This window comes from Poecilia mexicana, unplaced genomic scaffold (assembly GCF_051168715.1).
Source record: "Poecilia mexicana isolate PSO_F unplaced genomic scaffold, ASM5116871v1 scaffold_2, whole genome shotgun sequence".
NCBI classification, from domain to species: domain Eukaryota; kingdom Metazoa; phylum Chordata; class Actinopteri; order Cyprinodontiformes; family Poeciliidae; genus Poecilia; species Poecilia mexicana.
This window is the reverse complement of record NW_028263371.1, coordinates 51,873,950-51,895,903: the sequence shown is the minus strand read 5'-3', so window position 1 is coordinate 51,895,903 and position 21,954 is coordinate 51,873,950. Positions and strand designations below refer to the sequence as shown.

The 21,954-nt window shown below is 39.8% G+C and overlaps 2 protein-coding genes and 1 pseudogene across 3 annotated transcripts; 2 read left to right on the top strand and 1 right to left on the bottom strand.

Moving 5' to 3' along the window:
* Positions 1-65: 65 nt before the first annotated feature.
* LOC106911653 (heat shock 70 kDa protein 12A-like) lies at positions 66-9,834 on the top strand. The gene is made up of 4 exons (XM_014978457.2): positions 66-380; positions 7,991-8,215; positions 8,323-8,494; positions 8,584-9,834. Exons 1-4 carry the CDS (start codon positions 99-101, stop codon positions 9,609-9,611), a joined length of 1,707 nt encoding a protein of 568 aa, XP_014833943.2. The 5' UTR covers positions 66-98; the 3' UTR covers positions 9,612-9,834.
* A 277-nt stretch (positions 9,835-10,111) lies between these two features.
* On the bottom strand, positions 10,112-12,214 carry LOC106911656 (uncharacterized; annotated as a pseudogene). Its single transcript, XR_015762012.1, has 6 exons — positions 12,186-12,214; positions 11,716-11,763; positions 11,416-11,590; positions 11,199-11,293; positions 11,051-11,128; positions 10,112-10,932 (listed from the first exon to the last, which is right to left on the bottom strand). The product of XR_015762012.1 is annotated as an uncharacterized LOC106911656 (transcript).
* A 2,654-nt stretch (positions 12,215-14,868) lies between these two features.
* Positions 14,869-19,010, top strand: LOC148160919 (heat shock 70 kDa protein 12B-like). The gene is made up of 4 exons (XM_088002771.1): positions 14,869-15,415; positions 17,776-18,000; positions 18,108-18,279; positions 18,372-19,010. Exons 1-4 carry the CDS (start codon positions 15,134-15,136, stop codon positions 18,926-18,928), a joined length of 1,236 nt encoding a protein of 411 aa, XP_087858897.1. The 5' UTR covers positions 14,869-15,133; the 3' UTR covers positions 18,929-19,010.
* Positions 19,011-21,954: the final 2,944 nt, after the last annotated feature.

Below are 21,954 nucleotides of genomic sequence, written 5' to 3'. Positions count from 1 at the left end.
TCTTCAGCTCTTTGCACTTAGATTATCATACTGTACCCTGGATCTGTCTCAGTGTTTTAGTTGGACCCTCAACACAACCAACTGAAGCTTTTCCTACGATGGGAGACTCTTTCATCATCGCTATAGACTTTGGGACTGCATACAGCGGCTATGCCTTCAGTATAACCTCCAGAGAAGATGAAATTGATCCTTATTTGAAGGTCTGGGGTGAAGAAGTTGGGCTGGAAACCCCAAAAACTCCCAGCTGCATCCTTTTTGATAAACAAGAAGAGTTTGTGAGCTTTGGTTATGTAGCCAAGGAAGATTACCTTTCAAAAAAGAGCCAAGAAGCGAGAGACATGTTCTTCTTTGACTGCTTCAAGATGGCGCTCTATGACAACGTGAGTAAAATTCAATTAATCCTTAGAGGTAAATGAGTTCAAATAAAATTATTCAAATAAAATTATCCTGAATAATTTGAATTGAAGTCAATATATCTGAGAGGCAGATATGTTCTCTGAATATATGACTATAGGCAGAATTTGTGGTTGATTTACGTTTTTTTTTTTCATATTCTTGACAAGTGTTGAGATTAAAACACAAACACTTATTATAATCATAATTGTTGAGGATTTGACCTCTGTTGCTGGATTTTCTTAACTGATCACGATAGGGCTTCGGTCAGAAAGCAGGCTGGTCATCAGGGTGTTTAAATGGTTTACTGAAGAATTACTGACAGGACGGTGCAAATAAATTGAAGCAGTTTCTGAAATACAATAATAATACAGATTCAAATTACCATTTAAAAATTAACATCAGTGAGCAAACAAACTTTAAATATCAGCATTAATTCCTTTCTAAAGCACTGTTTAAATTTGAATGATGCAGAACAACACCTGGAATCAGTCTATTTCCAACTGCCCAAATCTCAAGACCAACAGCCAAATACAAAGATAGTTTCAACACTAAATTCCAACCATTAAGAGCAAAACAAACATTCATAAACTATAGAACACACTTGTAACTAAATAAGTGCTGTCAGAAGTGACAACCAACATCCACCTATTCATGACACATGACTAACACCACAACTTACATCGTCAATGACTGCGGCACCAGTCTCAACAGTAAACAACAAACAGATCAACTGAACGTCAAGAAGAAGAAATAAACGGAACAAACCTCCTTCCAATAAAGGGAACCACTTCAAAATAAAAGCATAGACATGAGTCATTGAAGTACTTGAAGAATTAATAACAGCCGCCCCCACATTTACTTGTAAATGTGTCAACCTAGAGATTCTTCAAGTCTCTTTCATGTCATCTTTAAGTACAGGAAGCTCGATGAGTCGAGCAACTGGTCTCATGTAGACTTTGTCTTTGACTTTGACTTCTACTGTTCTGACGCATCCATCTGGACTAGTAACAGTCTTAACAATTCTTCCGATGGGCCATTGAGCTCTTGGGAGTGAGGGATCAATGATTAGCACAACAGAGCCCACAGTGATGTTCTTTGATGATGTTTGCCACTTCTGACGGGTCTGGAGGTTCGGCAAGTAGTTCTTTGTGAATTGGAGCCAAAACTGATCAACTAGTGCCTGACACTGTCGCCATCTACGTCGCCCTATACTTGCTGGAGCATAGGTCACTTGAGGCAGAGCGGCATCATGCCGCCCCATAAGGAGGATGTTTGGAGTGATGGGGTCTAAATCGACTATATCAGCTGACACATAACCTAGTGGCTTTGAATTTAAGATTCCCTCTACTTCCACCAGAATCGTGTAGAGAACATCTTCTGAAACTGATTGATTGCCAATTGCAACTTGGCAATCAAGTTGCAATCAGATTTAATCGAGCGTATTTCCCGTTCCCATGCTCCACCGAAGTGGGGAGAACTCGGTGGGTTGAATTTAAAGCCAATCTGGTATTCTGTCAGTTGATCTTTCAGTTGTGGTTCCATGGCTGCAAATGTCTCCCTCAGTTCTCTTTCGGCACCTCGGAAGTTAGTGCCACAGTCTGATAACACCTCTTTTGGTCGACCTCATCTGGAAACAAATCGACGAAGAGCAAGAAGGAATGCATCCACATTCATAGAGTTCAATAGCTCTAAGTGCACCGCTCGGGTTGTGAGACATTTGAAAATAACACCCCAGCGCTTCTCTGTCCGTCTACCTATCTTCACCAGGAAAGGTCCAAAGCAGTCCTCGAATAGAAGGGTGGACAGAGAAGCCTGAGACGTTGTGGAGGCAGATCTGCCATCTGCGGCACCTTTGGTTGAGCTCTCCAGCGTTGACAGGTGGGGCAGTTGAGTTGGTGGTGTCGGATTGCCTGTCGTCCCCGCAAGATCCAGTAATGTCTCCTTAATTCAGCATAGACTCGTTCCGTGCCTGGATGTTTTAAGTGTTCATCCATGTCTTTAATGAGAAGTTTTACTGCTGGGTGCCTTGGGTCGAGCACAATTGGGTGGATCTCTATAATGTTTGGGTTCTCCAATCTGCGTAGCCTTCCGCCCACACGGATGAGACCTATTGCTGCATCCCACTCTGGAGCAAGGCTGAGCAGATTACTGTTACTTGGTAAAGGTTTCTGTGCTTTAAGAGCAGTTACTTCTCTTGGGAAGCTATGTGCTTGGCATCCTCTCAGCAATAAGACTTCTGCATCTCGGGGGCTAATAATGTGTTTATCGACTGGTTCTGTTGCCGCCCCATGATCTTGTTGTATGGCTCCCACTAGTTCTTTCCATGAGTTGTATTGGGTAGCATCAGGGATGATGTTGTTGGGCTCTACGGCTGTGAAACAGCAGAACGTGATACTCTTCAATTCAGATGAGCCCACTATTCCTGTTTGCTCTGGTTTCTTTGGCCAATTTTCAGCACTTTGTCTAAGAAATGAAGGTCCTTTGCTCCAGCGATCAGTTTCTGCTAGTTCAAGTAGTGGTTTACCCCTTGTTATATCATCTGCAGGATTGTTTGGGCTGTCAACGTACCGCCAAGCTTGACGCTCAGTTAGTTCTTGTATTTCTGACACACGTGTTCCGACAAACACCTTATAACGGCAGGACTCTGACTGAATCCACTCCAATACTGTGGTGGAGTCAGACCAAAGAACTGTTTGTCGGATGGGGAGCGTCATCTCAGTTTGTAAGAGTTTGGACAATTGCGCTCCAGCTAGTGCTGCGCAGAGTTCTAGGCGGGGTATGGACTGTTGCCGTTTCGGAGAAACCCTGGACCTGGCCATCACAAAGGAGGTGTGGATGGTGTCTCCTGCATCAAATGTCAGGTAAGCTACTGCTCCATATGCTCGCTCTGAGGCATCACAAAATATGTGAAGGTCACACTTTGCATCTGTACCTTTATCAGAGAGTGGTAAATAACAGCGAGGGATGGATACACTGTTGAGATGTTTTAGCTCGCTCTCCCAGGTTTCCCATTCTTCTCGGAGGGTAGGAGGTAGGTCGGGGTCATCCCAACCCCTTTGCTTGGACCAGAGTTGCTGGATTATCACTTTGGCGCGGGTTGTGAAAGGCACCATAAACCCCAGAGGATCATATTGACTGGCTAACACTTGGTAGGCTTTCCTCATTGTCAGTGTAGAATGTTCAATGATTCGATATTGATAGCCAAGGGTGTCAGCAGCACAGTTCCATCTCAGACCTAAGGTGGGTTCAAGTGGGTCTGTACGGTTCTGGCTTAACCACTGTTCTGTAGCTGAAGATCTGGCGTCAGCAGGTAGATGGGCTACTACTGCTGGTTGATTGCTGGCCCACTGTCTGAGGTCGAATCCCCCTTCTGCTAATACAGTGCGCAATTGATCAACTCTTTCTCTAGCTGTAGAGATGGTGGGAAAACTCTCAAGGCAGTTATCAACATAGAAGCTCTGCTGCACCGACTGCAGTACTTCCGGTTGGTTATCTTGGTGATTACGAGCATGTTGTTGTAGGGCGAAGATGGCACAACATGGGCTACTTGTTGTGCCAAATGGTAGTACTTGCCATTCGTACACTTCTGGTGGATCTTCGCAGTGCAGATCTCTCCAGATGAACCGAAGGAGTGATCTGTCCTCTGGCAGGAGATGGATTTGATGAAACATTGCACAAATGTCACCGCTCACTGCAATCTGATGCTGCCTGAATCGGATAAGGACTCCCACTAATGATGGACCCAGTTTCGGCCCAGGTAAGAGCTGGTCATTTAGAGAGATATTTTGGTGGCGAAATGAACAGTTGAAGACTAGGCGTGGTTTATTGTTGTGGAGCACCAGATGATGGGGGAGGTACCAAGCTTCTGCAGACTGTTCCACCTCCATCGGTTGAAGTCTTTTGACATACCCTGCATTTATGAGCTTGTTTATCTCTGTTAAGTAGATTGTTGCTCTCTCTGGTTCTTTCTTCAGTCGCTTCTCTGTGGCTCTCAGATGAGCAATCACTGAGTGTATAGAACTGCTGAGTGTAGGTGCACCAGGTTTCCTCAGGAGGGGTGTTGCATAACGGCATATTCCTTCAATTTTGAGTCTCTGTGTTTTTGTTTCCAGAAGATTCATGGCCTCTTGGTCCTCTCGTGAGCGGACGACTATTTTTTCATTTCGGAAAGGTAGGACATCAAGTTGCCATAACCTTTCGACGTTTCGATATAGAAGGTCTTCTGGGCTGACGAATGAGGTGAACAAGCATTGTTGCACTAATGCTTGGTCTGACACACCCTTTTCTGCTCCTTGCAGGGCCCATCCAAGGGTAGTGTGAATGGCTATGGGACCTCCTTTAGATCCTTTGCGGATTGGTTCTATAGGAGTAATGAGGTGCACATGATCTGAGCCAAGTAACACTAATGGCTGTACGTTGTTGAATGACTTCAGGGGTATTCCCCGCAGGTGGGAATATCGTTTTTGAAGTGTCTGTATGGGGTAGGTTTGTTCCACCAGGTCCAGACCCGCTGCTGTAAAGGCTCCCTGTACTTTAAACCGCTTCTGTGGGTTGTCTTTGGAGGAGATCTCAAAGCTAACCTTTGACCCTTGGAGGTGTGTGACATCTGTCCGCACTGTGCGTAGGGCGAGGGTTTCCAATGCACCATTTAGCCTGAGCTGCTGGACAGCTGTTGGTAAGATCATAGTCCGTTGTGCTCCATCATCTAATACAGCAAAGGTTTCTACTGAATTAGATTTGTTATGCAGCAGAACTGGAACCACTTTCAGGAGCACTTTGCTAGAGTTTGTGCTGGGTGTCAAATAAACTCGGCTCTCTGAGGGTTTAGGTTGTCGATGAGAGGAGCTATGCTGAGCGATGCCATGGAGCACTTGGAGATGGATGTCACCACAGTCGCTGCAAGGTTTCTTGAGGTTGCAAGACTCAGGTGTGTGAGCACGTGCACATTTCCAGCAGCGTTTGCCTTCTGTTATCCAGTTGTCCAACTCTGCTGTTGATTGCACTTTAATGGTGGGACAGCGACTGATGTAATGTTCTGTGCTGTCACAGAAGAGGCAGTGTACTTTATAGGGTTTCTTAACACTAGATGATGCGGGTTTGTTACAGCTGTTTGGCTGAATGGGATCCGCTCCATGATACACAGCTACACTTTGTCCTTTGCCCTTATAAGGGATTTTTTCTTTGCCATTGTTAGCAGGTTTCTCCAGTTGATAGCGTTGTACTAGTCTGTTTGACAGACGCTGCTGCTGCGCTTTACCTTGGAGCCAACCATTTAGGTCTTGTAGGTTATAGGGGTTAAGACTCTTGGTGTTGAGCTTTCCATGCAGCTGGAGATATTCAATGAACCCATCTCTATAATATCTGGGTAGTTTACTGAGTAAGTGATCAACATGGGAGCAACAGTTGAGTTCCATCCCCTGAGGTCCCTCTAGGGAGAGCAGCATACTGACAAGGAGATGAACTCTGAGAGCAAAGCTCTGAAATGCTTGTGCATCTCCTGACTTCACAGCAGGTGCAGTTACAATAGCTGCTATTTCGGCTTGCGCTAACTGGTGGGGCTGACCATACTGAAGCTGTAGTGCATGCATGGTTGCTGAATATGGGAATGGATCATGTCTGCATGACTGGCCGATCATTTGAGCCTCTGGGAGTTTGAGGTGTTCGAGTAGCACATGGTATTTATATTTTTCGCTCAAATCTGGATAGGGTTCCAGCAGGTTATCCAATGCTAGTTTTAAGTTAGCAAACTCCCTTTCATTATCAGTTATGAAATCAGGGATTTTGGGTGTGGGTACGCCATATATAGGGCGTGGTTGCAGACTAAAGTTGTGCGGAGCTGTGCTCTGATTTGCTGGGAACTGTGCCTGAAAGGTTGGGGAAATTTCAGTCAACATCGGGGCAAAGGGCAATACCTGTGGTGGCATTGCAGATGATGGCATGGGTGTATATTGGGGTTGTCCATGAATTGCAGGAGACTGAGGTGGAGGATAGTTCATCATTGCTTGTGGCCTGGGATATGAGGCTGTTGGCAGGTAATGAAGGGCTGTGGTTGTTAACAGCTGCTCTTGGTGTCTGGAGCTGGTTTCATCTTTGCTACAATATAGCCTTGTTACATGGGTTTGAAGGGGAGTTGGCCTTATGGGCTGTTGTAAATTTGAGATTGGCATCAATTGACCAGTTGAGATGCTGGGATGAGAGGAGCTTGTGTGCTTTGGAGAGGTTGAACGTATTGGGATGAATGCAGAGTTTGCTCCCTCTCTTACGACTCCAGGATTGTAATTTCTCAGCTCAGCTTTTCCTTCTGGTGTGAAGTTCATATTTGTAGTTATGTCTCTTTCAGTGTATGCCTCCATGTGGTGAACCTGCCTTTCTGCCGGAGTTGAGGGCCATGGAGAGTGGACACAGGTGAGGGTGTTGAGTGAGGATTGTGCTCGTACTTGAGTGGGTGTGGCACCTTCAGTTTTGTGAGTCTCCTCATTCTCTTCTTCCTCCTGTAGGAATGATGTGATGTGTTCCAGTAGATCTTGGCGACGACGTTGTCGATGTTCATACTGACATAGTTTTGAGTGATTTCAGCCATTTCCACCTTTTCTTCCTCCTCAGTCCTGGAAATGGATTCAACGAGTTGTCTGAGTGACGTGGTGCTCAGTAGGTCGCCAGGGGTAGAGCTACGTGAGGCTCTGCTTGGTCCAAGATGAAAGGTTCCATCCGCTTGTCCACTGCCTGCTGTGGCCGCTGCTCTCATCTGCTCCTTGTGCTCTTTGTGGTCGAGGTGGGAGGACAGAGCAGGCCTAGGAGGGTTGTCGGCAAGGATGTACTCCTCTAGATGCTTGGGTGTATGGTGCTGCCTTGTATGTAACTCTCGTACATCAGTATGAGGGTGGGTTGTTGTGTTTTCCTCTGATGACATTCTATCGCAGTCAATTATCCGGCTCGAAGGACCATTTCTTGAGGATTTGACCTCTGTTGCTGGATTTTCTTAACTGATCACGATAGGGCTTCGGTCAGAAAGCAGGCTGGTCATCAGGGTGTTTAAATGGTTTACTGAAGAATTACTGACAGGACGGTGCAAATAAATTGAAGCAGTTTCTGAAATACAATAATAATACAGATTCAAATTACCATTTAAAAATTAACATCAGTGAGCAAACAAACTTTAAATATCAGCATTAATTCCTTTCTAAAGCACTGTTTAAATTTGAATGATGCAGAACAACACCTGGAATCAGTCTATTTCCAACTGCCCAAATCTCAAGACCAACAGCCAAATACAAAGATAGTTTCAACACTAAATTCCAACCATTAAGAGCAAAACAAACATTCATAAACTATAGAACACACTTGTAACTAAATAAGTGCTGTCAGAAGTGACAACCAACATCCACCTATTCATGACACATGACTAACACCACAACTTACATCGTCAATGACTGCGGCACCAGTCTCAACAGTAAACAACAAACAGATCAACTGAACGTCAAGAAGAAGAAATAAACGGAACAAACCTTCTTCCAGTAAAGGGAACCACTTCAAAATAAAAGCATAGACATGAGTCATTGAAGTACTTGAAGAATTAATAACAATAATGTTTTAGGAAATCAACGGAGATCTGATGATCAAAGCAGCCAACGGGAAGTCGATGAAGGCGCTGAAGGTTTTTACAGAAGCTCTGAGATTTCTGAAGGATGATGCTTTGGAAACCATCAACTCCAACGCAAAAGGGAGAAAGTTCATCCCCTCTGACTTCACCTGGGTCCTGACGGTTCCTGCCATCTGGGATCCTTCAGCCAAACAGTTCATGAGAGAAGCTGCAATCCAGGTAAGACTAAAGTATTTCACTCAACACAGAATAAAAATTAGATTATGTTCATTTGAATATTTTGACTTTGCTTATTCTAAAAGAGACGGTCATGTTATTGATTGCAGGCAGGCATTGTGTCAGAGGGAAATGAAGATAAACTGGTGATCGCACTGGAACCAGAAGCTGCTTCAGTCTGGTGTAAGAAGCTTCCAGCTGAGGGTTTCATCACCCAGAACATCAGCAGAGACACCCTGGACCAATCCCCAGGAACTCAGTACATCGTCGTCGATTGTGGAGGTTCGGCTCTTACCTCTGTTCTTATGACTGGACGTTCATTTAAATAGAGAATTTACATTAAATTGTAAAATGTCCCTGTGTTGTTGCAGGTGGAACCATTGACATCACCGTTCATGAAGTCCTAGAAGGAGGAACCTTAAAGGAGTTGCACAAGGCCTCTGGAAATGACCTGGGAGGACAAAATGTAGACAGAAAATTTAAACAGTTCCTCAGAGAAATATTCTGCGATGGAGTCTGGGATGAATATGAGCAAAACTACCCTGGTGAAGTTCAGAAAATAATGTATGACTTCACACTTTTCAAAAAGGGGGATAAAGATATAGAAATCACCTGCTCACTTAACCTGGGAAGACTGGCTCAGACTAAAAAGGATATTGAAAAGTTCCTTGAAGGAGTTCAAGGAGCTTCCTGGGATGAAGGATCGATCAGAATCTCCAAACAGAAACTGAGATCCTTCTTTGTCGAGAGTCTGCAGGGGATCGTAAAGAGTCTAGACAGTATTTTAAGAAGAGGTTACAGAATTGGGTACATTCTGTTAGTCGGGGGGTACGCTGACAGCCAGATTCTACAGAGGCACATTACTGAGGAGTACATCGGTGAATGCAACGTTCTGTGTCCATTTAGGCCACAGGAAGCCATCCTGAAAGGAGCTGTGATGTTTGGGAGAAACCCAGCAGTTGTAGCATCCAGAAAAAGTGCCTTCACTTATGGACTTGCTATAGCTGAGAGGTTTAATGCGTCAGAACACAGGGCAGACAAGAAATACACAAACCAAGACGGTGAGTGGTGTGACGATGTTTTCATGAAACTGGTAGAAATTAATGAGGATGTTGGCTGGAACCAAATCAAAAGCTTAAGTTTGTTTCCAACAAGCTCCATACAAACAACCAGGAGCCATTATTTTTATCGCACACAACATAAAAGTCCAAAGTATGTGGATGAGGAGGGAGTAGAGAAAATTGGTGGTTTTTTGCTTGACTCACCAAACACAGAATGTGGCCTGGATCGTGAAGCCAAACTGAATATCAACTTTGGCTTCACAGAAATGAAAGCAACAGCAACCGACATCGATTCAGGGTCAACGAAATCCATCAAGCTCGACTTTATGAGGAGGTGAAATGTTTCAGACAGTCACTGTCTCCTAAAGTCACGAGAACATCTGGTGGCTTTCATGGTCATTGACACTTTCTGTTCAAACAGGGAACAAACTGTGAAACAGTTTAATACAGAAACAGCAAATTGTAACATTTATAATCTTAAAACAAATCTAATCTCATCTGTGATATTGACTTTTGATCAATGTATGTCTTAAGTCTTTCAATAAACTAATCATGTCTGTACATCTAAACCTCAATGTCTTTGTGTTTAGATATTATATTTGGATCAACCATTTTGAGAGAATATAACTCAATATAATCATATTAAATATTCACAGAAACATGTGATAACCCTGCAATACATTTTCTTGAAATTATTTGCTCTTTAACTATTTGAAATCTAGTTACTGCTGGTTATAATGAGATAGATAGATAGATAGATAGATAGATAGATAGATAGATAGATAGATAGATAACTGGTGAACTCTGTATGTTGACACAATAAAAAGCAACATTAAAATCCACTGAAATTAGTTTTTATTTTCATCAAAAGTCCATACTAACTTTTTTATTCTGCCTTTGTTTTTCAGAATTCAACATTTTGCAAACACATAGAAAGTATCTAATCACGTTTAATTTCTAGAATTTACACTGTTAAATTGAAAATAAACCAGATTTTTTTTTAGATTAATCATATGTTTTTGCAATACCCTTAAAAATCAACCTGCTAACTAATGGTCTGTTGGTAAATGAGCAGTAGCAGAGAAGCATATAAAACAGCCCTTCAATTAAAATAAAATATTTTCTAAGTCAAACTTCAGGATAACATGCTGCACAGTAGAGGCAAACGAAGAGAAGCAGAGAAAAACATGTTCAGGTTCACAGGAAACTCAGATGAATACACAAAATAAATACAAAGTCAAATAGTTTTAAATTTACGATGTTTAAAAAAGGTAAGAACATAAAAAAATACAATGAAGCAAACTTATTAGGTTTAATTAAGCTTTTAAAAACAATTATCACAAACATCTATTTTCAACTGAATTAAAAAGGTGCAGCTTTAATATCCGTTAAAGCTGTTACACTTAAGTTTTTCCACAGATTTAAAGATGTAGAAAGTGATGTTGTTTCTTGATTAATTTCATTTCACTCATTTTCAGAAACAGTTCTGATATTTCGGGGGAAAAAGTCCCATCTATCCATCGATGGAGGATGATTCTCCCAGTCAGGCTGAAGAGGCGGGTTGTTCAACGCCATCAGGCAACCGAGCCAGAAACATTCAGAGCCCAAATACTCCAACACATCCTGAGGATTTACTGCTTCATTTCCAAGAAAGGGTTTCTGTTGACAATACATAAATAAATAAATAAATAAATAAATAAATAAATAAATAAATAAAAGTGCTAGTTTTCTTTTTTAATTTTATGAATGATAAGTATTTTGAATAAGTCAAACTCACCTTTAAACCTACATCTTGTCTCTCGCTGTAGAGAGTCATCTGCAGGTTCTGAACTGTTAGCTGTCGGTACTGATCAACCTGGAAGAACAAACCTCAGTTCAGACACAACTGGAATCACAGAAGATGACTTAAAAGTACATTTCATTACCTTTTGTGGTGTTCTTCCAGCATTCTTCACCTTTTCAAACACTTTATCATCGTTCTTTTGTTTCTTATTTCAGTTTTTGCCTCCTCAAACTGTTTCTGTCATTATGGAAAATAATTGAGACGAGTAGGAACAGTGAGGGGAGAAACAGTAAAATTAGTTTGCTTCACATGTGCAGGAAGGAATTCCACAGTTGAATTTTATATGAACATAACTGTACCAGAATCAGTTCTTTGACAGAATCTTTGACAGTTCTTTAAGTTTTTTTTTATATTATTTTTGGCCAGTCAATCCTCAGGTCTTCATACATTTCCTTTAGTCTGTTCTTACTTACAGGGTTGTTGAGGCTCATTGTGTTTCCTGTTTTGATTGACAAAGCAACTTCTCCTGCCACTCTGTAAAAAACACACATGTTCATTTACAGAAAACTATATTATTTCTACATTTAATTCTTTGCAGAAGTAGTGAGAATAATTCACAACCCAACAGCGAAAAATGGAAAAGAAAACCCACACAGTACCTGTCTTTGAAAGATTTCAACTGCCCATCTTTTTCTCGTAGAGCAGATCTGTGCAATAAAATAAGCCACTTGTAAAACATTCCAAGTCTTTAATTTATTGTTTCAAAAGTCAAACCAAATACATAGAAACTTTCTGACAGAAATATATATATATATATATATATATATATATATATATATATATATATATATATATATATATAAATGTTTATAACTGTAGATGTTAATTAGATAAGAAGTGAAAACAAGACAAGATGTCCAGGTGTTTTTTTTTAAGTACTGGGCTGTTATTAGACGTCTGAACTCTTCAGGGGTGTCCAGCTTTCTAAACTGTGTTGAAACAACAAGTAACTCAGATGCCCTGATTATGATTGATTTGATTGTGTTTATCTAGTGGTCATTGATTAGTTTTAAAGGTAGGCCACTTAATCAACCACCTGACATGTGACAACTCCATTGTGCTTTGTTACCTTGATTTTTGAAGTTGTGCTTCCATGTCATGAACTCTGTAAAAGCAGTGGACATGTTCATCAGAATGTGTTCAATAAGATCACACAATATTTCAAGAAAACAGGAAGGATGGAAAAATTGCAAGCTCTTCAAAAGTCTTGTTTTAAAATTCTTTGTCAAGAGTGACCATACAATTTTAAAGACATTAATTGTTTAGGTAACATTAATAAAAACAACTTGTTTTTTTAGTGTACAAGACAGTAGAGCTTGTTATCTTGGGTTTCTTTGCTGTTTTTTTGCTGCATTTGCTTTTAAACAGTGGAACATTCACAGATCTCAAACTGAAATGTCACATGTAACTGAGGATTTGAGTTTTCTTTACGTTTCTTTTAGGTTTTTGTGTCTGTTGAGTCTCCGTGTTGTCCTGGCTTCCCTTTGATTGATCCCAGCTGTGTCTCGTTCCCTGATTGCCCTCTGTGTATTTAATCCCACCTGTGTTCCTTGTCAGGTCCTTGTCTAATCTGTCTTGTTTGTCCAGATGTCTATTGTTTACCAGTTGTGACTCTTAGCCTTCTGCTCATTCTGTGCTGCCTGGAATTTGGACTTCAGATTTGTATTTTCACCAATAAATCACCATTTATTCCCTACAACCTGGGTCCGCTGCATCTGCCTCACTTCATCCAACCGCACTTCATGACAGTAACACTCTTTCTCAGAGAGAAGTGTAAAATCTCTTTTTGAGAACAAAAAGAGATTAGGTTTTTATTGAGCTTTTAACAACAATAATCACAAACATCTATTTTCAACTAAGTTAAAAGGTACAGCTTTAGGATCTGTTAAAGCTGTCACACTAAAGATTTTCATAGATTTGTAGCTGCAGAAACCAATATTGTGTCCTGATTAATTTTATTTCACTCATTTTAAGAGTTGATTGTTGTGGTTGGCTCTGTTAGGATTTGGGGAAGGCTGGCTGGGGCGTCTCTAGTTTCTCCACCAGGGGGCATCCTGGGACCTTCTGGAGGGCCTCGGTCAGCGGTTCCCTCCCAGCTCCTCATTGAGATAACCCTCCACTCACCTGCCCGCCCTCTAGAGAAGCTCACGCCCTCGTTCCAGCCTGCAGCTCCGGATCCTTACGGTTCACCTTCCCCGTGCTCAGACGAACTCGTCAGCAAGTAGGTCTCTAGCAGGACTGTTTCCCACGACCTCTGAACGCCCCTAACCTGTCTCATTTCCACCCAGAGATCCAGAACCACCAATGTGAGCACCAGTTCCGGATCATCTTGTATGTAATTCTGTTTGCACTGTATTTAATAAATCACCTTCACCTTTACCTGTCTCCAGTGTGTGTTCTGCGCATGTGGGTTTGACAAATTAATCGCAACATGACAGGCTCTGTATATTTCTAAGGGTTTTTTGGCTTCAAAATGGAGTGTTTGATAACGTTTGACAATTAAAACTTCTCAATGTTTGACATTGTCTACATCAGGCTACATGGCTACATTAATATATCAATGAGCTACTCTAAACTGTAGTTGGCAATATATATTAGTTTGCTGCTGAGCATGATAATTTATGTCTAAAACAAACCGTATTTTTTTTTTACATCAATTTATAAGTTATGTGAAACTTCTCCCATTAAAATTGTTTGAAGGCTCAGAATTAGCTCAGTACCGGTCCACATTCTCAAATGATTAAGACTATGCTGGTATAAATTCTTGTAATTACACCTAACAGAAATTTATTTATTCATAGAATGTCATGACTGTGTGTGTAGGGCTGCACCAATTTCAGTTTTCTGGCCGATCGTGGATTACCAATCTTTAAAAAGCTTTGCCTGTCAATTTTGATATTTCTGGATACCAGTTGTTTTTCTCTGAAATGTTGCTAAATGTAGCAAGAAAATCACTGAGTTGACAACAGTGGGGTGAATATTGTTAACTGGAAATGTTCAGACCTGTCCTGGTTGGTTGGTCTGTTAGTCAAACAGTCTCTGTTCTCACTGTAGAGCAGATGAGGACAGAGGATGATTTATCAACCTTTGCTGAGGTGGATAAGATCAACTTCACATGTAAGCATTGGCCGATCAACCATCCCCCAAAGTTAAGGAAATCGGCACTGATATATGGGCCAACACATGTATCCTATATTATATGTGCATATTGGATATAATGTAAACATCACTGTCAGAGATGCAAAAAGTTTAGCAGGTTTTTGAAAGATCTAACAATCTGACTGTTGATTGCAGCCAGTCTACAATATTAGCAAAACTAGAGGGCCCCAAAACCAAATTTTGCTTAGGGCCCCATGAAGGCTTGGGCGCTCCTGTTATGCCTTGTGCAGAACTCTGAACACTTTAAGATTTTTTCTTATTTGAATTATTTATTTGGTTGATAAGTAAAAAGTTTCTTTTGGGTTTTTTTTCTAAAGATGAATATATTTTTAACAAATTGTAAACTTAGTTTATGGAAACATTCTAACATATAAAATTATGCATTTGTTACTTTCCTTTTTTCTTACTTGTTTTCTTCAAACTGAATGTGTCAGCCAGATGGCATTCATAATAATCAAAATGTCGCTTCATGAAAGGGCTGGACTTCCAGTCAGTCCTGCCCAGTAAGAGTCCATAAATATCTACCTGAAACACCTGCCTCTCAGTTCCTGATTCTTTTCCTCAACACAACCTGCAGGACATGTTCTAGTAATGGGGGAATTTCTCATCATAAGAATAGACTTTGGAACAACATACAGTGGATATGCCTTCAGTTTGACATCCAGAGAAGAAGAAGTAGACCCCCATGTGAAGTTTTGAGGTGAAGAAATTGGACTAGAAACCCTAAAGACTCCCACCTGCATCCTGTTTGATGAACATCAAGTATTTGTCAGGTATGGATATAAAGCCAGAGGCCCCTGGATCTGCCTCAGTATTTTAGTAAGATTCTCAACACAACCAGTTGGAGCTGTTCCTACAATGGAAAGCTCTTACATCATAGCTATAGACTTTGGGACTGCATACAGCAGCTATGCCTTCAGTATAACGTCCAGAGAAGATGAAATTGATCCTCATTTGAAGGTCTGGGGTGAAGAAGTTGGTTTGGAAACCTCGAAGACTCCTAGCTGCATCCTTTTTGATAAACAAGAAGAGTTTGTGAGCTTTGGTTATGTTGCCAAGAAAGATTACCTTTCAAAAAAAGGCCAAGAAGCGAGAGACATGTTCTTCTTTGACTGCTTCAAGATGGCGCTCTATGACAATGTGAGTAAAATGTAACTAATCCTTGGAGGTGAATGGGATAAAATAGAATTCTTCAATTATAATTTTCTTTCCTTAGGCCTAAACATCACTGACTATGGTCATAAGCCAGAATTTGTAGTTTCATTTACAATTTATTTAAAGGCTCCTGTCAGACTGCCCTGGGGCATTTGTGGTGATAGTCCAGTAGTGTACCATCACCATGGTGTGAATGTGTGAGTGAATGGAAATGTCTGAGTTCATGTAAAGCTTATTTGAATCTTCTAATAAACTACTTTATAGGTTTGATGTCATTTCATGTCCATAACCTCTAGTGCTATCTCGCCATTTGTATCATATATAATACATAAGATTCTGTGGTCTCTATTTTTACACCATGATCAATACTTACTCAAACAACCTACTGTATACAATTTGAGACTTGTATCCTGCCATCTACTGGATTATCATTGCACTGCAGGCAGAGAAACAACGTTATTTTTTCTCTTTTCAAAATGTCGTCTCGCATGACATTGGTCAGACGCATTTTTCAGGAAAGTCTTTGCCAATTTTAGAAAACTTACATTAAAAAATAATACATACATTGCTATTCACTCTTTTAAAGTAATGTTTTATGTTTTGAAATAATGCACAATTACTTAGAAATGTTTTTGTTATATTACATTTAAATCATGTTAAAATGTATCATATTTGATAATGTAGTTATTTAAGGTGCTTTATCACTGAACAGTTATGTAATATTTTTATAAAGTAATCAATGTCATACCAGCCACAATTCAGCCACACACTTTTGTTTCCTCAATAATTATCAATAAATGTCATTTCAAAATAAATTTTGGGTTTTATTCACAAAAGTAGCTATTCTAAAACCATAATATTTATAGTGCATCAACTAGTTATGTATATTTTAGATTTAAAAAGAGTAAAGAAAGAAGAGAGAGAAAGAAAATACTTTGAATAGACATCAAGATGATAATTTATGGCAATTCAAACTACGTGGAGCAGTAAGGAGAAAATGATGAGGATTATGATGAGGACTGGACTTCCCCGGCGATGCATGATGAAGGATCCTCAGATACCAACTCTGATGAAGACTATGATGATCATAGTGTATAAACAGGTCCAGATCCAAACAACTACTCTGGACACAGTCAGAAATGAATCAGTTAAGACCAATATGAAAAGCAAATAATACAAATGGAGAAAAATACTGTCAAGTTCCATATGTTGATGTCACTGCCGCGGTTGAGGAAGGCTCAAAAACCAGGTGTTACATGACTCCATACATATATTTAAGCACTTTGTCACTGATTAAATGATCCAGGGCATTGCAGAGAACATTTTCCACTGGTTCAATTGGAACAAACGAAGAAATAGGTTCACTACCTGTCATACTAGATCATAATTAGGTTGCTGATTAGGTTGTTGTCCTGGTTCACTCTGAAGCCCATTCACCATCTTCCACTCTTCAGTTCATTTCCATTTCTCATGAAGCAGTCTTCCATCCACTCCAAAACTCATATGATGGTTCACAAGCCAGCCATTGTTGAAGCACATGAGTTCATGGGAGGTTTTGCTCTTCTTCATATATTATCAGCATTTTTGAAGTTTGGCTTTAGATCCCGAACTTCAAATGCATGTACATTTAGTGGCTCACTGTTACAGTAACCATCATCAATGCTGAAACCTCTACAGAGGAGATTAGCTGAAGCTACAACCTAAAATGCTTTAGTTGGTACTTCTCCTACAAGAGCACCTTGTAGGGCAAATCAAGTATGGAGGACCACTCTCCTCTCCTGAAGTGACTTCGATGGCACCCTGTAGAAGACCAAGTTGCAGTGTGCCTCTTGATGTGAGAAAGAATGGCATAGATCATTTTCCAACATGGGAAGCCCAACAAAGATGCAAACACTTCTCTGGAAATCACTTTTCACACATCTAATGTAAAAAGTTTAACGTACATCTTTGCCTGAACAAGGACAGAAACATTTTTGGTGCCTACAAAGATGTGAAATAAATGGCTTTAAAAGATGTTGGTGGAAAAGAAATTAAGAGAAAAAATTGCTAAAGTGTTCCATACTTTCTGAATATTGTAGGCAACATTTGTTTTGCATCTAAAACTCACATTGTTGTGAGCCAAAAGTTCTAAGAAAAGCCTGCTGTATCATATATGCTACAAAAAATATATCATAAAATACATGACATGGCAAAACATTTTTTTTTTATTTTGCTTCAGGGCATCATGAAGGTCCTAGTTCTAAAAAATTTTAATTTTCTGACTATTTTTGGTGGGTCAGGTTTTATAGGGCTAGAGGTGTTGAGTTTAAAACACAAACACTAACATTATGATCACCATTATTCAGACAATCAACAGAGATCTGATGATCAAAGCAGCCAACGGGAAGTCGATGAAGGCGCTGAAGGTTTTTACAGAAGCTCTGAGATTTCTGAAGGATGATGCTTTGGAAACCATCAACTCCAGCGCAACAGGGAGAAAGTTTATTCCCTCTGACTTCACCTGGGTCCTGACGGTTCCTGCCATCTGGGATCCTTCAGCCAAACAGTTCATGAGAGAAGCTGCAATCCAGGTAAGACTAAAGTATTTCACTCAACACAGAATAAAAATTAGATTATGTTCATTTGAATATTTTGACTTTGCTTATTCTAAAAGAGACGGTCATGTTATTGATTGCAGGCAGGCATTGTGTCAGAGGGAAATGAAGATAAACTGGTGATCGCACTGGAACCAGAAGCTGCTTCAGTCTGGTGTAAGAAGCTTCCAGCTGAGGGTTTCATCACCCAGAACATCAGCAGAGACACCCTGGACCAATCCCCAGGAACTCAGTACATCGTCGTCGATTGTGGAGGTTCGGCTCTTACCTCTGTTCTTATGACTGGACGTTCATTTAAATAGAGAATTTACATTAAAATTGTAAAATGTCCCTGTGTTTTGAGGCAGGTGGAACCATTGACATCACCGTTCATGAAGTCCTAGAAGGAGGAACCTTAAAGGAGTTGCACAAGGCCTCTGGAAATGACCTGGGAGGACAAAATGTAGACAGAAAATTTAAACAGTTCCTCAGAGAAATATTCTGTGATGGAGTCTGGGATGAATATGAACAAAAGTACCCTGGTGAAGTTCAAAATATAATGTATGACTTCACACTTTTCAAAAAGGGGGATAAAGATATAGAAATCACCTGCTCACTTAACCTGGGAAGACTGGCTCAGACTAAAAAGGATATTGAAAAGTTCCTTGAAGGAGTTCAAGGAGCTTCCTGGGATGAAGGATCGATCAGAATCTCCAAACAGAAACTGAGATCCTTCTTTGTCGAGAGTCTGCAGGGGATCGTAAAGAGTCTAGACAGTATTTTAAGAAGAGGTTACAGAATTGGGTACATTCTGTTAGTCGGGGGGTACGCTGACAGCCAGATATTCTACAGAGGCACATTACTGAGGAGTACATTGGTGAATGCAACGTTCTGTGTCCATTTAGGCCACAGGAAGCCATCCTGAAAGGAGCTGTGATGTTTGGGAGAAACCCAGCAGTTGTAGCATTCAGAAAAAGTTCCTTCACTTATGGACTTAGAGTAGCTGAGAGGTTTAATGCATCAGTACACAGGGCAGACAAGAAATACACAAATAAAGATGGTGTCATCTTGTGTGGTGATCTTTTTGGCAAACTGATTGAAATTGATGAGGATATTGGTTGGAATGAAGTCAGAAAGGTTGTATATCCTTTAGAAAGAGATGAAACACAAGTAATTCTTGCATTTTATCGGACAAAGAAAACAAATCCCATGTATGTGGATGAGCCAAAAGTGGAAAAACTTGGCTCATTTGTTGTTGAGTCACCTGATACTACACTTGGAATGGACCGTTTGCTTGACCTAGAAATAAAATTTGGCTTCACAGAAATGACAGCAACAGGCACTGACAGAGAGTCAGGCTTAAAATGTACAGTCAACTTAAACTTCATGACATATTAATTATGCTTATAGAAAAAAAAACTGTTGAGCTTTGAAATAACTCATTGACCTAGTTTTTCTGTTTTAGTTTAACTTTGCTCCTATTTCCCAAATAAATGAAGTACACTCAAGAAACCTCTTTAATATAGAAATTAAATGAGTACAGTTCATTTTAAATTTGGTGTGGAGGGAAAATAATGTGACAAACAATAAATTACTTAGTTTGTTCTTCATTGGTTCAAAGATGGCCACTTCTGTCTTGTCAGAATGTAAAAGCAATACAATAAAATGTGAACAAGGTTTTAGCATCATTCAGAGAAGTAGTACTTCTTGAATTTGTTCTGCTTTATAAATGAGCATTGTTGAGTGTCATTTTCTTGAATTAAAGCAAAACGATGCAAAATACAGACTAATGTGAAGAATAAAAGGCCAGTATCCATGGAATAATGTCATAATCAATTTTATGGCATGCAAAATATTCAGAAACCATAAATTTTTTTTGACACTTTATCACTGTTTAAGAGTCTTTGAATGAATACATCTATATGTATATAGACACACACACGCAAACAAGACTGACAAGACTTCTGTATTTCAAAAATCTCACAATGTTTTGATCCATTTTTTTATCAAGTAAAAATGAAAGCCTAAATAAGTATAAATGGGTTTATGAAAACCACATTATGATATTTAGGTGTCACAATCCTATGGAGTTGGAGATTTGTTGCAATGTTTTTTGGTTTCATTCTTCATTTTTAGTCCTGCTCCATTGGGTTATTTCCTCTTGTTTATTGTAGTGATCTCTGGCTGAGTCATTTTCTGTAAGCTCTCCAGCTTGTCCAATAATTCTCACCTTCTTGTTCCTTGTTAGATCCTTTTGCCATCATGCCAGTTGGTTCTGATTGTTGGTTCATATTATAATGTTATGGCTCTTGCTGCTTACATATCCACTTTTCTTGAATATATTTTTACTAGAAAAATATTGTGCTTTCCTTTTTCTTCCATTTGGGTCCTCCTCTATAGGAGCAAGATATGAAGAATAAAAAGAAGACTTAGACGAGTTCAGTACTTCTCAAACAGTGGGGCGTGCCCCCTCTAGGGGGCCTTGGTGAAGTATCAGGGGAGAAGCAAGACTTTGTAATTGTCTTTATTCATGCTTAACTGATAAACAAGCCTCTGGTCACTAGGTCGCAGAGGTGTTCAAACTAATTAACAGGCTGCCTGTCAAAGCCAGAAAATCACTAGTTTCACACTGTAGTCAAAGGTTAATGGAGAATTAAAGGTTGCTATTAATAAAACAAATCATTGCACCAGACTCTGTTTATGTCTGCTTTATTTGGGCCAATGTTGGAGGGTCCTGGGCACTGCTGCATTCCATTTGACAAATACATTTCTTTTTGATAAAAACATACCTTAGTGCAAACCAGCCAAACAACATAATTATTAACTATTAACAAAATGATATTCTTCTACAAGGTTGGCCAAATTAGTTGTAATATGAGATCCTATATCTCACATTCTGAACCACAAAGCATTTTTAAAAATAGATCCAGGGGTATTTTCATATGTCATATCATATTTTGTTTAACTTTTACATTTGCACTGACAACCATTGGGGAGAATACACAAACTGACCTTTTGACCAGTCCATATCTGATGGGAACTGTATAACTTGGTGTATAACTGTATAACAGTTTTTATTCTGTTCAATTATTTACAGGTTACCAGCAGACCTCATCTATTTTACTGTAAACAACTTAACATCAGATAAATGTTTATGATGCAAACACATTACAGCCTCTCTGAAGGTTGTTGTGTTACTAAAATATCACATACCTGCAATAAAACTGGCTTGTTTCATGAAACAATAAAATACTAAAACATATGTGGTAAAAGACATCATTTTCTAACACGTTTTGCCTTGAATATAAAAGTGAACAAAGTGTAGGTGTTATCTCTCCAGACTCGTTTGACAACTGGAAGTCACAATTACACATGCTAAAACTCCTGACATTCCCTTGCCAAACTATTAAGGCTATCCTAAATGATATTCACTCTTTTGGAAACATTTTTAATGTTATTTACATGTTGCTTATTGAAATAGCTGGCCATTATGATATTGGCTATGGACCATTATGTGGTTAATATGTTCGTGTTCTTTTTCTTTAATGGTTTCAAAAAAGACATTACATCGGTGTTGTATATCATAGCTAAGAGCCTTTATGCCTGAAGTGATCCTGAATAAAAGGTATCACTGCAGAATGTGCTCATAACCATTCTGCTGCTTGAAGATTAAAAGTATTCCAGGAATAATCAAATATAAAGATTCCCGATACAGGAAGCTGTTTGTGTGTGTTCTGGAACCCATAAAGAGACACGGTGACTATAAAACACTCTATTGCTTTTGATTTCCCCCAGATCATGTGCACCAGTCTGTAATATGGGCTTTTTTAAGTTAAGTAACATTTATCACACCTTAACTTTGAACTCTGAGTTTTTAAAGTAAAGTAAAAGCCCAGTTCTGTTGTGTCTCTGGCTGCACAGGTGTGGCACAAGTCTGGTTCTACGGTTCTG